Genomic DNA, 14,585 nt, shown 5'->3' on the forward strand with positions numbered 1-14,585 from the left:
AAGGCAGAAATCTTCATGGCATCATGAACAGCCCAGCTGCACCTCCTCTATCCTTCCTGTTGATGCTGGGGATGTTGCTTGGTGCCCCAAAGCTGCTGCTCTCCCTGGCTGAACCAGTTCTGGTTCCACAGCCTCTCAGTGATCCTCTGCTGAGCTCAGTCATCTTTGTCAACTTCTTTCCTGCGCTTGCTGCTCCAAAATGTATGCATAACTGTGAAGCAGAGGGGAACAATCACCTCGCTTGATCTAGTCCTTGTGCCCCTGTTCATCCAGCACAGCATGCCACTAAATGCCTTCTTTACTGCCCATGTCAAACATCAGGACATGTCAAAATGAATTGGTGACAGGGCTTGTAAATAAAATATAGAATTTTAACAGAATGTCAGAGATGGAAACTGCATCTATTAAACATTTCCCCATTCTTCCCACCTCCAGCAATACCACTTCTATTTTATAAAATGAAGAGTTATACTAAGTAGTGGAAAACTGCAGAAGACTGAAGAATAATGCTCCTAGAAAAATTCAAATTTTTCAATTGATGAATTTGAAAAGGATTTTGTCAGGTATTTCAGAGCCTTACTACAAGACTTTGCCCACCCAGGTGTGTTCCTCCCAATATGTTCTGCAATCAAGCTGTTACGGGTAGTTGATTTATTAATGGTTCTGCTGATTCCCTGTAAGTTAAATTAAATTTTTGAAATACTTGTTCTTATGAGACAAGAAGTAATTATTTCCCATGAGAGATTTATGTCAACTTGGCTTCACAGAGGATGTGTTTCAATGGTAAAAATTTCTGAAGTTTGTAAGTAGAGCAGATATGACATTCATAATAGTTTGAAAGCTTTAAATGGTTGCTATTTTTTTTCCTTTTAATGTTTCTTTCTAAATGTGATTCAGCCTTTTCTTCCTTAAGTTCTGTCTTCCCCCGATAAAATAAAATTACAAAAAACCCCAGTTGTTTGGATACAGACTCTTTTTTATTCTTATAAATAGAGTATTTACTCAAAGTATTTGCCTTAGGATAATTGGAACATGGGACTGAAGGGGACCTCAGGAAGTCATCTAGTCCATACTACTACTCGGAAGCACATATATTTAGATTCTTGATCGTGTGTTACTTATTCTCTGATACCTCTGTGTTTTCATATTCTCCCCATCGTCTGCATTGTGACTTAACACGCTACAAGGAAGCTTTTTCCCTGTTACATAACTCTGCCTTTCTGTGAATGATATCAATTACCAATTGTCTGAACAAGGAAAGGAATGAATCATGTCTTCTTTATCTCAACCTATTATGGATTTGAAGGCTGTTCTCATGCCCTGTAAAAATTTTTGTCTTCTAAATCAGACAAACTTTATTTCTTACACTTTTTCCTTGACTGTGTTTTCTTAATCTTCTCATTTATGTTCCACTTAATTCTTTGCAACTCATGTACTTCTTCCAGTTAAAGCCTTGCAAGCATCATTATCTCCTCTATATTACCGTAACACACAAAGGCATTTACTGTTTGTAATACAGGGTTGCATTTGGGATTGTTACTCAGTTTGAAGTCCACTGTGGCCTTAGGTCTTCTCTAATATTCATCAATCTTTCTCCATTTTATGTGAGTATATTTTGCTTTTTACTTCTGATATCTAGGACTGCATTTCTCTCTACTGTATTCTATTACTCATGTAACTTTTACCTTTTATCAGGTTTATTTATTTATCTTATTCCAGCCCTGCTCTGTAGAGTACCTGCAAACCCTTTAGCTCAAAACTGTATTCATTTACTTGTGCTTTCACATCCAGCTTGTTTACTGAAAATACTGGACACTACTTCCCCAAGTAAACATCTGTGAGCTCATGCCTCTTCCTCTTTTTTAGTGATAGCTGCAGTCTGCATTTGGGGGTAGAGTTTCTATCTGCTGCATACATGCTTCATGGCAATCTAATTTAGACCATGGTTTCCCTAGTTCATTTAGCACAGCCCTGTGGGACTCCGCTGAAGACTTGCATAGTCAAAATTCAACTTAATATCAAAATAATATGGTAATGGTTACTGCTCTAGTTTGCATGTAAATTAATTACTTTCTTCCTTTGTTTCAAACATTCCTACCCAAAACTTCTGTTGTTTTGTAAATCCTACTAATAGTGAGTTTGGCAAAAATAAAATACTTCCATATGTCCTGAAATGTTGTCAGAGGTCTCATGTAGTCACACCACTACATCAGGCTCTCAACCTTCTGGTTTGATGTTTCAGGAGATGGAGGGAAGGGTAAGGTAATGTTGACTTTTCTGGTTTAGTTCTAATCTTGCTTCCTTTTTTTTTTCTCTGTTGGAGTCGATCTAAAATGACTAAAAATCCAGCTGATAGGACAAGAGTGGCTCCTGCCATGTAGAAGCATGCTCTGTAATCTCCAGCCATGTCCACAATCAGACCTGGGGAGAAACAAATGACAGCAATGTGATTGATGGAGAACAGGCTAATGCAAATTAGCTCAGCAGTGTGAATATATCCTCTCACAAAGACAGTGTGCTGGCTATGTATTTGTCTTGCGGAGTTCTACATCATGAGCACATGGAACATCACCCCACTACAGCATTTTTGAAACACAATTCACATCTCATTGCTTTGTATATGTGCATTACTAGTGAAACAATATACTACACAGTTTGAAGCACTTTCCCACCTAAAGTGTGGCAGACAGTGCAGGTACTGGTGAAAAAGACAGACCATGCAGCTGTATATCTGAGTAGCTCCATGTTCTGTGGTGTAGCTGTTGCTGTAATTTGGACCATAACTACAGCACGAGTCAGTTTAAAGAAGGAAAGGAGATTCGTCTGCTGGAGACAGAGTTGGAGAATTTGTCTGACGTGTTATGGGTTTCCGGTTCGTCATTTTACAAAGAGTCACAGATGTTAACAAAAAGACCTTGGTTTTCAGGGAGCTTTAAGCCAACCAAAGTACGTAATGCCACTGTGTACTGTACTGAGAAATCTAGTATGGTAGTAGCGCTTCAGCAGTGTGTCAGCTGCCCTGTGGGTATGATGGCACATTCTTTTGTGGGCTGATGAAGGCTGCTTGCTTGTGGGAAGTTTGTCCATGTTTAGGGTACTTCCTAGCCCACATTCTAAACTAACATCAGCCCAGGAACCATGAACTCAAATGTTTTACATTTTACACTTAAAGGGGGAGAGGAGAGCTTGAGAGGCACTTAGGGTTCCTTGCTCTTCCATGCCTTCTTTGTAGATTACTAAATAGACAAAAAGGGGCCACACTGGTCCCCAGATAGTCAGTACTGGTGACCAGCCACTATAATCTGTATTTTATTCAGATCTTTCCAACACACTTTTGATACTGTTCTGTTTCAAACCCTCTACAAATCTTCCTGGTTCCTGTATTTTCAAAAGTGAGTTAAAATGTTCTAGTATTCAGTCTGACTCATTTGCAACCTATCAGCGATGTCATTACCACAAAAGTCACTTGTAGTGCATGAGCAATGGTCTTTGGATGAGGAATCAGATCTGCATTGTACACAACACACAGGTCAATTTTTTTTGCCATATCCCTTTTTAAAGTCTCTACAGCTTGCAGTTCCTTTGTCTCACATTTTTCCAAGATGACTATATCTCGTTGCCAGCCCATAAATCCATGTGCTGTCTCATTGTCTGGTCTTTCTTCCCACTGTTCTTATGTGCTGCCTTCCTCACTTATTATACTAGTTGGCTCAAATGCTGTCTAAAAACAGCAGGCATCTCTCTGAATATTTCCTTGAGGTTTAATAGCCTAATATTTCAGGCTGTTCAATTTGAACTTCTGTAGAAACCCTCCCAACAATACCAGCATTTCTGCAACATCACTAGTCTCAGATTTCAGTTTCTTCTCTGAAAGTGTGGGTCTGCTGCTTGTCCCAGAGGCACACTTTCATAGCAAGACAGTTGGTGGCCATCAAGTGGCATTATGTGAGATTCAGGAAGCAGGAAGTTCCACCATGTGAACCCTGCCTTTCATCCCTGTTTTCTCATTGAAAAGGTATCTCTAAAATCACAGAGAAGAGAGGGAGCAAGATATTTTGAAGAGGATTTAAAATGACTATTTCTTTTTTATATATATCTTGCTCAGATACCCCTGAGCTAAAAACCAGGGAAGTTTGAGTGCAGATCCAGATCTTTTCAGTTTGGATTACCATTCCCCTTTCTTCTTGTAAACTGTATTTGGCATAGAGTTGTCTTAACTTACCCGCAAGAGGAGGCCCCACAAAACCTCCAGTGCTTCGAATGAGCATGAAAAGCCCTAGAGCACTGTCGAATTCTGGCATGCCTACAACATCTGCCAGCACTGTAATGTGAATGGCGACTGTTGTACCAAAGAAGAATCCATAGAAGCCAGTGAATATTGCCAAGGAAAGATAATTGTTAGCCAGTGGCAACAGCATCAGGGAAGTACTGATCAGTGTAATTGTCATTGCCAGCAAATGAATGGTTTTGGTAATATGGAGGTTGGCATACCAGCCACACAGCAATCTGCCTCCAAAGTCCACTATAGCCAAAATGGATAGGAGGGATGCAGTCCATGATTCATCTATTCCCAGGCTGTAGCTAAGTGGAACTAAAAATAATGGAGGAACAAAAAAACTCATAGCGGCTAATACACCAAAAATGGCATAAAGTACAAATTCTGGTCGCCTCACAAGCATCCAGTTGAAAGTTTTGTGCGTGATAGGAGACTTATCTTCTTTGTCTCTCCTGGATGCGCCGTTGTGAGGTGGTGTTTCAGTTTTGTAATGGCTGGTCTCAAGGCAGCTGCTTGCCAGGGGTCGCATCAGTGTTCCACAGACACAAATATTGAGTTGGATGCCACCTATGATCAAGAGGGCACCTTTCCATCCATATTGACTAATCAACCACTGGAAAAATGGCCCAAACGTGAATGCAAAGGCACATTCTCCAGCACTGGCAATAGCATTGGCCAAAGCCCTTTTCTTGGAGAAATAGTGGCTAACAATGCTAATGGCTGGTGTCCACGAAAAGGAAATGCCAAGACCTGAAAATCACCGATAGAAATAGCACGGGTTAGACACTGTTGAGGTATTCTGTGAAGGTGGACATTAAAGCAGTCAGTGCTCCTACGTTTGTAAAGTTAAAAAGTGTTAGAAGGAAAACATTTTTGCCTAGCAGAAGCATGAGCTTAGCTGGATTAGATGTAAGAGTATATTTGTGATGTTATATTCTGTAAGTTGTATATATTAAAGCGAAAAAGCAGGAACATGAAGTATATACATTATTACATTCTCACTTCAAAAAAAAAAAAAAGAAGAAGTTGGTTTCACAGCCTTGTCAGTGCATGAGAAATCACATGGTCATAGGGTTGAAGCTAGACAGATCTCAGTGTCCATGCTGTCTGCGCTAAGGTTGGTACTAGGTCAGACCAGCAGGTTAAGCTGAGCTGTGTTCAGGGTAGAAAGCGAGGCAGGACATGAAGGAAGCTGGTGTATTGCCTCTGTTTGCTCTTCATTTTCTCGCTCGACTGCTTTGAGCAAACTTAAAACCTGCTCTAACTTAGAGTTATTTTGATGTCTCCCTAGACTTCAGCAGCCCAGGACTGCCAACGGGCTCAAATTCCAGACATTTTCTCAGGCATCCAGTATGAAATTCAGAATGGTTTATATTATTCCCTGCTAGCTTTGCTTCCTGTTCCAGGAAAATCTGCTAGCTGTTGGAGACAATTTTCTGGCCTGGTTTTGCCTGGAGTAAAGGAAAGGATTGGAATCAAATGGAAGCCTGGGACTTTGTTCAAAACATAAGATAAGTTGATAGAAAGTACAAAATCTCCATGTCTTATAACTTCAGCACCCTTTATGAAGATTCTTTAAACCTTCACAAAGCTCTTGTCTCTGAATGAAAAATAAAATACTTAATTTTCTGCTTGCATATCATTTGCAGGTCCAAATTACTGGCATCTATTTGTCATCTTCATTGTTGCAGGTTTCCTGTACAAATTCTTATTTCCAGAGTGGGACGGGAGGGAAATCTCTTTTAAAGAGCATTGCTGGTTCTAGCTGCTCATAAAATCAAGATAGATACCAGATTTTAAAACTGCTACCACTAGCACCCTCAAATAATATGTTGTTGGAAGAAAGCCATAAAGCCATAAATTCATACCTTGTAGGAAGCCGGTCGTTGCATACATCCAGACCATGTTGAATCCAAAAAACCCCAGTGCCATTCCTGAAAAAGCCAGAAGTCCTCCAGTGATCACAACTGTCCGATGGGTGTATTGTACACATAGTGAACTGGCAACAGGGGCTGGATCAGCAGCAAAATTGGAGAAAGAAAAATACGTTAGGAACAATAATCTGATTAACACAGCCAAATAAATAAAACATTTGGAGGAGGACTAGCCTTATAATGCTTGACACAAACAGCCTTAACTCTGCTGGATGGGGTAGGAGGTCAATCAAAATTTCAAAATTGTATCCTTGCTGTTAGAGAAATGACTGTCCCTGAGGCACAGATTTGAAAATATATTTAACATATGTGGACTCTTTTAAAGGGAAAGAGCATTTTAGTGCCTTCCTTATAGTAGGACAGTTCTACTGATTTTCATGTAGGTGTACAACTACCAACATGACAGAACCTCATGGACTGTTTTAGCAGAAACTTCAGCCATAGAATCTATAGGTTCATCTATAAAAACTGTATTATTGGGAATATATTATTGATGTGGCTGGCATGAAAACTTTCTGGAGAAAACTAACTTTTGTTTTCTAGAATTTTGCAAAAATCAACCCTTAATGGAATTTTAAAAGTTTATAAAGGACCAAAAATTAGGGTTTATTTTGTGGTTATTGTTTTTACAGAAAATTGGCAGTTCATTTCTTAAATCATTATTTTAGTGGTACAGTTTCTCTCAAGAGACTGCAGGGACTCTTCAACAGAAGGGCAAAGGTGCAAGCGGTACAGATCTGATGTGCAGCTGCTGCTTTGGTCTCTAGTTGCTGTCTGGAAGCACCTGAAATGTCAGGCATATTTTTGCTTAATTAAGGATCAGTTTTACTGCCTGGCTGTTTTTCCATCAGCATCACAGAGTTGAGTTCAAGGCCGTAGGATTTCTTTAAATAGCCATGGCCACTAGGGGATTCCCAAGTACCACCAGCTCCCTACAATGTGTTAAATATCCTGGCAGCTGGAGTTCGTGCATAAAACGGAATTCCGTTAACGAGGACCAGGCTTCTAAATTGAAATAAGTAGGAAGACAATGATTAGGAGAGAGCAGCCAGCAAGGACACAGGATAACTTCCATGAAAGTGCTTGAAGACAAGAAAAAGATCTGCAGTTGGAGCAGGAATACTACCAAAACTCAATTTTTAAATAGCAAATAAGAATAAACAGGCAGACATTAAACATGGGGTAGCAAGAGAAAGAAAGAAGCTAGCCACAGAACTGGAAATGGGTAAAACAGCTGGACTCCAGAGTCTGAAAGGGTAAGGGCAACACACAGAAAATGTACAAGCAATGGAAAGGGATGACAACCAGAGTGCAAAGAGAAAGGTGTTGGGAGGTGTACATCAGTACCAAGAGAAGGCTGGTCAAGGTGATGGGGAGAATCCTTGCTCTAGTAAACTGAACAGCCTGTTGCAAGTGCAGACCTTGCGAGTGGAAGCACATGCTCTCCTTCGACACAAGAAACAGACCTGCTGTTGAAAGGATCCAAATGGGAAAAAATAATAATTCAGTGATCATCCTTCATACTGCCAAATACGCCAAATGACACTTAAGGTTTCCCAGAGATACATATTAAGAAAGAGTAAGCCAGGCATGGAAACATGATCAAAGAACTGGAGGCTCAGGTGATCTTCATCAGGAAGTCTTGTGGTCCCTATAAATGAAGCAAAGGCAGGAGAAGATGAGGACAATTATGTATTGACCTGAGACATTTATAAACTACTATACAGAAGGGGTTTGGAATGTTTGGCCATCAAGCTTTATTCACTGAAAGAGGATTATTTTCAAAGTATTTCAAAGGATGAAAAACAGTTTCTGCTGAAAATTATAGCTGCCTTTTTTGAAGTAGGCTGGCCTCACACTTGGCTAGGCAAATGCGTTTTTGCTGGTTTATACTTGATATTAATGTGTCCTAAGCTGTATTCCTTGATACATTCCTATATAATGTAAATATATGTTATAACAAAACAAAACCTAACTGAAACAGGACTTCAAGGTTTTTCCTCCTATGGTGGCTTTTTCTTCTCATGAAGTTCAAATGCCTGAGTGACAAAATAGTATCACAATGTGTCAGTGATATGTCTGATTTGTAAACCAAATAGATAGATTACCATTTATTAATTTCTGTGGCCTGTGAAGCAGGTTTTTCAATGATTTTTTTTCAGTTAATTACATCTGTCACTGTAAAGCAAGCATCAAGGATAGCAGTTTATGGAACTGATAAAATCTTTTCAACTCATGACTTACTTTATCTTTTTACTTTGACTTTGGGTTACTCTTTTTTCCTTCTGAATACATTTTTCAAAGCAAGATCAGTTGCTCTTGATGTTTGGAAGTACTGCAGTTGCAAGCAATAGTACTGATAGGTGTGGACTGAGTAGGATGCATGTAATTATACAGTGTCTATGTAATGAAGTGTCTTCATAAACAAAATTATGATAGCATTTATTATGTAAGGATATTTACCTATTGCAACCATGTATCTCTATGAGAATATGCAGAGCAGACTTCACAAATTCTGTACAGTTCAAGCCTGCACATGTTTGGAATCCTCACCATCATGTGAAGGATCATGCAGTTTACAAGGGCACTAAGGACTCTCTAAACAACCAAGTTGAGTCAAATGCGGTATGTTTCATATTTTTCCCTCCTTCATTTGGTGAGATGTGGTATTTGACCTGTTCTCATAGCTCACTGCCTTTAACTGGGATAGTTCACTCTCTCTTCTCCTACTCTCTGCTTGCATGGTCATGTCTTTATTGACCTCTCTCTGGGTGAGCTGAAGTTTTTTTTTTTCTTTTTAACTCTTGGAGTCTTCTGGTAGATCAGTAACTTGGAATCATACTAACAGGGGTAAAGAAGACACAGGATTGGTAATACATGCAAAGAAAGGGGATCTTGGTGAAGATAAAAAGGAGAAGTGGAAAAAAGCAGGACTGACATTCATTCTGGTAGCAGATGGTTTACCTGCCAGACAGGGTCACAATCTTTATGTTTTGAAGTACTTTGAAAAAGTGACAGTCACTCTGAGAGATCAGTGAACTTGCACAAACTGGTTTAAGAGCTTGATTCAACAAGCTCTGTGGCTATTAGAATTATATCTAATGAGTTTAACTCAAAGCCTGTAGCAAAACTTAATCATGAGTTTAGGTACATGATGTTTTTTCAGGCAATCAGATTCCTGTGTCTATAGAGTTCTGTTATTAACCCATTCCATATCTGAGGCAGCAAATGCCAATTTTCTGTAAGAAAATTTTCTGTATTTTTGATAGAGACAGAAGAAGGAAGTCTAGACCTTACATGTTTCTAGGTGGGTTTTTTTAAGGAAGATTTGCAAACTTGCTCGGGTAGTTAATACATTAAAATAAAATGCTAGAGGAGCACTACTACCTACCTCCTAAATGAAAGACAGCAATAGTTATTGATGTGATCCAGGAAGTGGTGCTTGCAAGTTCATCAAAGTGCTGCTGGATTTCAACAAAGAATAGACCAAAAGTCTTGAGGACAGCAACAGTGAGGCCCATCACCATGAAGGCTGACACTACCACAATCCATCCATAGCCACCGTCTGGTGGATTGCTGTCTTTAGCCTGCATGTTTTCTAATTCTCAGATCTTCTCTGGATTTTGAGGTGTCTTTTCTTTTTTTTTTTTTTTCCTGGAGTGATAGTGATGGTGATGAGGTTTTTTAAAAGATCTGCAAATTGGTAGAAGGCCCATTGTTAAAGAAATTAATTAAAATATTCTAGGAATGGCTTACACAAGTAATTACCAAGTTAAAACACAACATGCATTACAGTGGTTTGACTGAAAATATTACCTGGGGAACAGATGCCCCAAGAGACAGAAGACTGAATAAAGAAATTAAAGAAAAAAAAAAAAAAAATCAAGTACAGAGTGAAGAAAACAAAAGAAGCATGCAGATGTGAACAAAGGAGAGAAGACAATGGGAAAAGATTCAGACATGAAGATTTTCAAAGATAGAAGAATTTTAGGGTCCTCAAAATTTTAGCATTTATAAATATTAATTGTTCCTGAACCGCCAAGTATTTTTGCCAAAATGGTTCACATCCATCCTTGTGAAGTTATATTCATAGGCAAGAACATCTTATTAAACACAAAATTGAAAAAGTGTATTTCCCCTTAAAAGTTCTGTGACAAACTTGCAGTAATCATGCAGCACATGGAGGACACGGGATCTGGCTGGAGGGAGAGAAACATTCATATATTTTTCTGGTTTCTTCATGGACACTAAATTCTGAGCAGGCATGCTGTACAAGATGCAGAAGACCAAAAAAGACCTATCTCAGGAGGAGAATGGGAACTTGAGATAGCTGAAGATGTACTGTACTTAAAATTATTCTTCCCTCTGTGCAGCTGGGAAAAATGAGCTGCATGAGGGAATCCATACCACTTGAAATTTTCAAAGGAGCAGTCACTAGTCCTGTGATGTGCTCCATTGAGGTACATGATCACAGGAGGACTTGAATCACTGCAGCAGAGTGGGGCAAAGAAGCCATCAGAGCCTTGTAGGGATCAGAAGAAAGATCATTCTACTGCCATGGGTCTGGACTGATGCGGCACTGGACACATTTGCACATCCTAAAAAATCTTAGAACAGCCACAAGAGAGGGAGAGACTGCCTTGTGTTGAGGTCTATATGAAAGAATCATGTAGGTTTTCATTCCCACAGTTTCTGAGTGACCTTAAGCAAGTTGTTTGATCTTGCTGTGCTTGTTTTCTCAGTTATCAAATGCAGCTGATACTTTCAAAGGTCATAAATTTTGTAAAGTTGGAAGCATTAATACTTGTATTAGTGCTCAGTTACTATAAGAAAATACAGAAATTATATCAAGCTGTAGCCATGTCTTCTGACAATTGAAGCAGCGTGGTCGTAATTTTGTTTGAGGCCCGGAAGAACATAAAAAGGATGCAACACTCAAGCTAAATGAGCCTGCCTAGGTAGAGTGATACTGATATTTCTGCATTCTGCATGAACATGCCTGGGCAAGAGATTACGATTTGTGCCACAAGTCAGATAGAAGAAATCCTGCTATTTACCAGGCAGCACCCAGACTAAAACAGGCATGATAAAATCTATTTCCTGACACCACCCAGCACCCTTCACTTACATTAAGCAAACTCTGTCCCAGTAGGAATATAAACTGGGCCTTACTGCTCACAAAACTTAAATGAACAGCATGTTTCCTTACGACAAATATATCTTTTATGTCACAGCTCAGAATTCAACCTTCAGTTCCTTTCAATGTTGTTACATGTAACTCCAAAATGAAATTACTATTTCAGTTGCATTATTAATTAATGAGGTTGTTCTTTTCCAGCAGCCCTACAGATTTGAAAGCAGTGCAGCTACATACTATAGGGAATTGTTGGAATGCCAGAAGGGGGTAGAAGAAACATAGATATTACAATAAGGGAACTTGTTTCTGACACCATGCTTTGCTTTCTTCCTCCTTCACTTGCAAGAGAAAGTTTATTATAAGATGATGCAATGCAAACACCCTAAGCTGAAAAAAACCTACATAGGATCTCCTTTTGCTCTTAGCTATTGAGTAATGGTAAGCAGTAAGGTATTAATATCTTCACTTACTCATTTTGTCCCTGGAGCTAACCTTCTAAATAAAAAGGAGTAAAGACCTGTAGAGAAACTGCTCCTTCTGTTGTGCCTGGCCATACACAAGATCCCTCAAAAATTTAAAGCTGTGCCTAGAAGCATAATCATTCTGTCTAGCATCCCACTGACTCCTACCTCCAAGATTTCTCCTGGCAGCTGGAACAGATGTCCTGTGAGACAGGGGCTTAAATCAGGAAAGCCTGTGCTTGGTGTGTGCATAAGCAAGAGCAGGCAGCTCTGTCAGTAGTGTCATTATGTGCATGGCGAAATTTGCCAGCAGGAACGTGGGCAAGAGTACAACCTTTATCTTTGCACCTGAATAGCTACAAAGGCACATTCTGAGGCACTGGGGCTGTTCCTCTATTCATGCTCTGCAAGTTCTCCAAGCTGTTTCTGCTTTGATTCATGTCAGTGATTCAAAAAGCTTATCAGACAATTATAAAAATAAATGATAAAATGCTTATCTCACTGCTTGCATTTTAGGGTGCCACATAAACTTGTAAAGACGGATGCTTGTTTTACTTGGTTATCTTGTGCTCCATATTCTAATTTACTTTTTACAAAAGAGCAAATGAGTTGAATACATTTGCTGCCCATTGCAAAACAATTTGGTGGTGGAATCAAGAAAAGACTGTTGTTAGTATGAATCCTAAACTTCTTGTTCTAATGCAACTCATACATAACACCCCCCCAAGTAAGTGTATTCACTCTCTCTGAATGGAGGCTGAGTGAGCTTCTTGTGAGCTGGTGATACTTTACAGATATAGGTTCCCCAAGAAGACAAAAAAAGGCAAGTTTCAAGTTTTTCTACACTGAGATAAAGAAATATGACTTGGTAATGGGTATTTGGTTTGGGTTTCCAGTACAAGTATTGTACTTTACCTTGGATTTGGACTTACCAAAAAAGAGAAAAGGAAGAAAAACATACTTAACATATACAGATACAAAACTACTTTTACCAAAGGCTGATACCTTGAAACAGGAACTATATAAAACTAAATACAAAATAGATCTTTAATTAATTAACAACAGATTAAATAATATAGTCTTGTTTTATTGGTTGTATTAGAAGTAAGATGGAAAGAAACAAGGAAATCAATCGTAATTTATGTTGAAACTTCCTCCACACTTGTGCCTTGGTACTCAGGCAAGGAACAGGCACTGTGTCACATTCAGATACCCTATGATTTTCATCTAACACTCAGACTGGCTCTGGCTGATGCTCACCTGTCACTAGAGCCTCAACTACAACAGAGTCGTACTAATTACTGCTCCTCAGACACAAATTCAGGAGGAACTCTTCATTAACTCTCCATTTCCTTTCTAACTTCAGAACATCGTTTTAGAAGGAGTCAGTCTAACATGATCTATAACAGTTTATTGACAAAGCACATTAGGATGGAAAAGCGGGGCTGAATGCTCTGAGCAACCACTTAAAAGTAACAAAAATCAAGTATTGCATCAAGAAATTACCTTATTCAGGTAGCCAAGGCTTGTATGTGATACGAAGCTCTTCCTTCACCTTCCAGTTGTATGTAAGTTCATGAGTTGTGCTGCAAACCACCAGGTCATCTTTCTCACCAGAACTACCATCTGGCTATCTGAGCAAACCAATCTGTCTCCCTCAGAATGCATAAGCATCGGATTTTGTAAGAATCCCTTCCTCCCCTCCTCAAAAGTCATTTGACTCCACCTATATTCAGAAAAATGAAGTTCTGTCCTGACTAGAGATCAGAGAAGCAAAATGAGGAATGGGTGGAGGAAACTAGAGGAGGAAGGCAGATTTTGTTATGCATCTGCCCTCTACTTATACTAGCCTTGGACTGCTGTCCACGTTTTTTATTGAACTCAACTATTGGACCAACCAGAACTCTCCTGTGTTCTATGGCATTTACTGAAAATGTTTATTCAAATTTGAAATTCATTTGTGGCTTCCCTATGATTGTGCTGTTGGACAGATATTGGCTACAGTGAGCATCACATAGACTGCAGCAACTAAAGAAGTTATAGGAAGCCTGAATATGCTCTCCTGAGCATGATACATGCATGTTCAGAACCTTTCACCACATCAGAGCAGTGCCTTAGTTCTGAGATTTAAGGGCCCACAGTTAAATACTGCTGGACCTCATAAAACTTTCCTCTTCCAGCTCTCACTGCTAGTTTATTGTAACTTATTCCCTTTCCTACCAATTTGTCTTGCACCAAAGTTGTGGCAGCTGTACTGCTACTGTAATTGTTGGGGAGGCAGGGTGGGTTGTTGCTTGTTGCTTTCTGTAATATTTTTATTTACATGTTTGTGTACTTACTTCATGACTTGATCAGTAACTTGTGTAATTTGCTAAGGGGGAGTATAAATATGCAGTTGACCTGCATAACTAAGAAACAGATGTATTTCATATTTTTGGCATATTTGAATGGGAAGCCAGCAAGTTTGTGTGGTGACATCCTAATTTTCTTTTGCTGGGAAAATTCTCTAGAGCTATTTTTTAGGGCTGGAGAAGTCAAAATCATGGCAAAGGAAAATTATGGGGTAGTTTTTGAAGTGGAATTAGTGTGCAGTCTTGATATAAAAGTTGCTGCCACTCCTACTTCACCTTCCTGCTACCATGTGGGTTTTCATACAGTGAACCAGACTGGTGAACTGACCCTTCCTCTCACTACACTGGGGCAGTTTTCCGATTTGGAGAAATTCACTCTGCATTTTTTACAATGCAGAAGGCAGAAAAAATGTAGCTAGGAATGAA

At 39.3% G+C, this 14,585-nt stretch overlaps 2 protein-coding genes across 2 annotated transcripts in view; one reads left to right on the forward strand and one right to left on the reverse strand.

Annotated features, from left to right (window-relative positions):
* Positions 1–1,018: 1,018 nt before the first annotated feature.
* Positions 1,019–9,893, reverse strand: LOC125320430 (monocarboxylate transporter 13-like). The gene is made up of 4 exons (XM_048292742.1): positions 9,602–9,893; positions 6,145–6,288; positions 4,223–5,026; positions 1,019–2,421 (listed from the first exon to the last, which is right to left on the reverse strand). Exons 1-4 carry the CDS (start codon positions 9,801–9,803, stop codon positions 2,210–2,212), a joined length of 1,362 nt encoding a protein of 453 aa, XP_048148699.1. The 5' UTR covers positions 9,804–9,893; the 3' UTR covers positions 1,019–2,209.
* The window catches only part of ERMP1 (endoplasmic reticulum metallopeptidase 1), a 34,262-nt gene continuing 28,492 nt past the window's right edge, over positions 8,816–14,585 (forward strand). The window contains exon 1 of the mRNA XM_048292741.1: positions 8,816–8,835. Within this exon, the coding sequence (XP_048148698.1) occupies positions 8,831–8,835 (5 nt within the window). The 5' untranslated portion in view covers positions 8,816–8,830. The remainder of the gene's footprint in view (positions 8,836–14,585) is intronic.

Source organism: Corvus hawaiiensis, chromosome Z (assembly GCF_020740725.1).
Source record: "Corvus hawaiiensis isolate bCorHaw1 chromosome Z, bCorHaw1.pri.cur, whole genome shotgun sequence".
In the NCBI taxonomy this organism is placed as follows: Eukaryota; Metazoa; Chordata; class Aves; order Passeriformes; family Corvidae; genus Corvus; species Corvus hawaiiensis.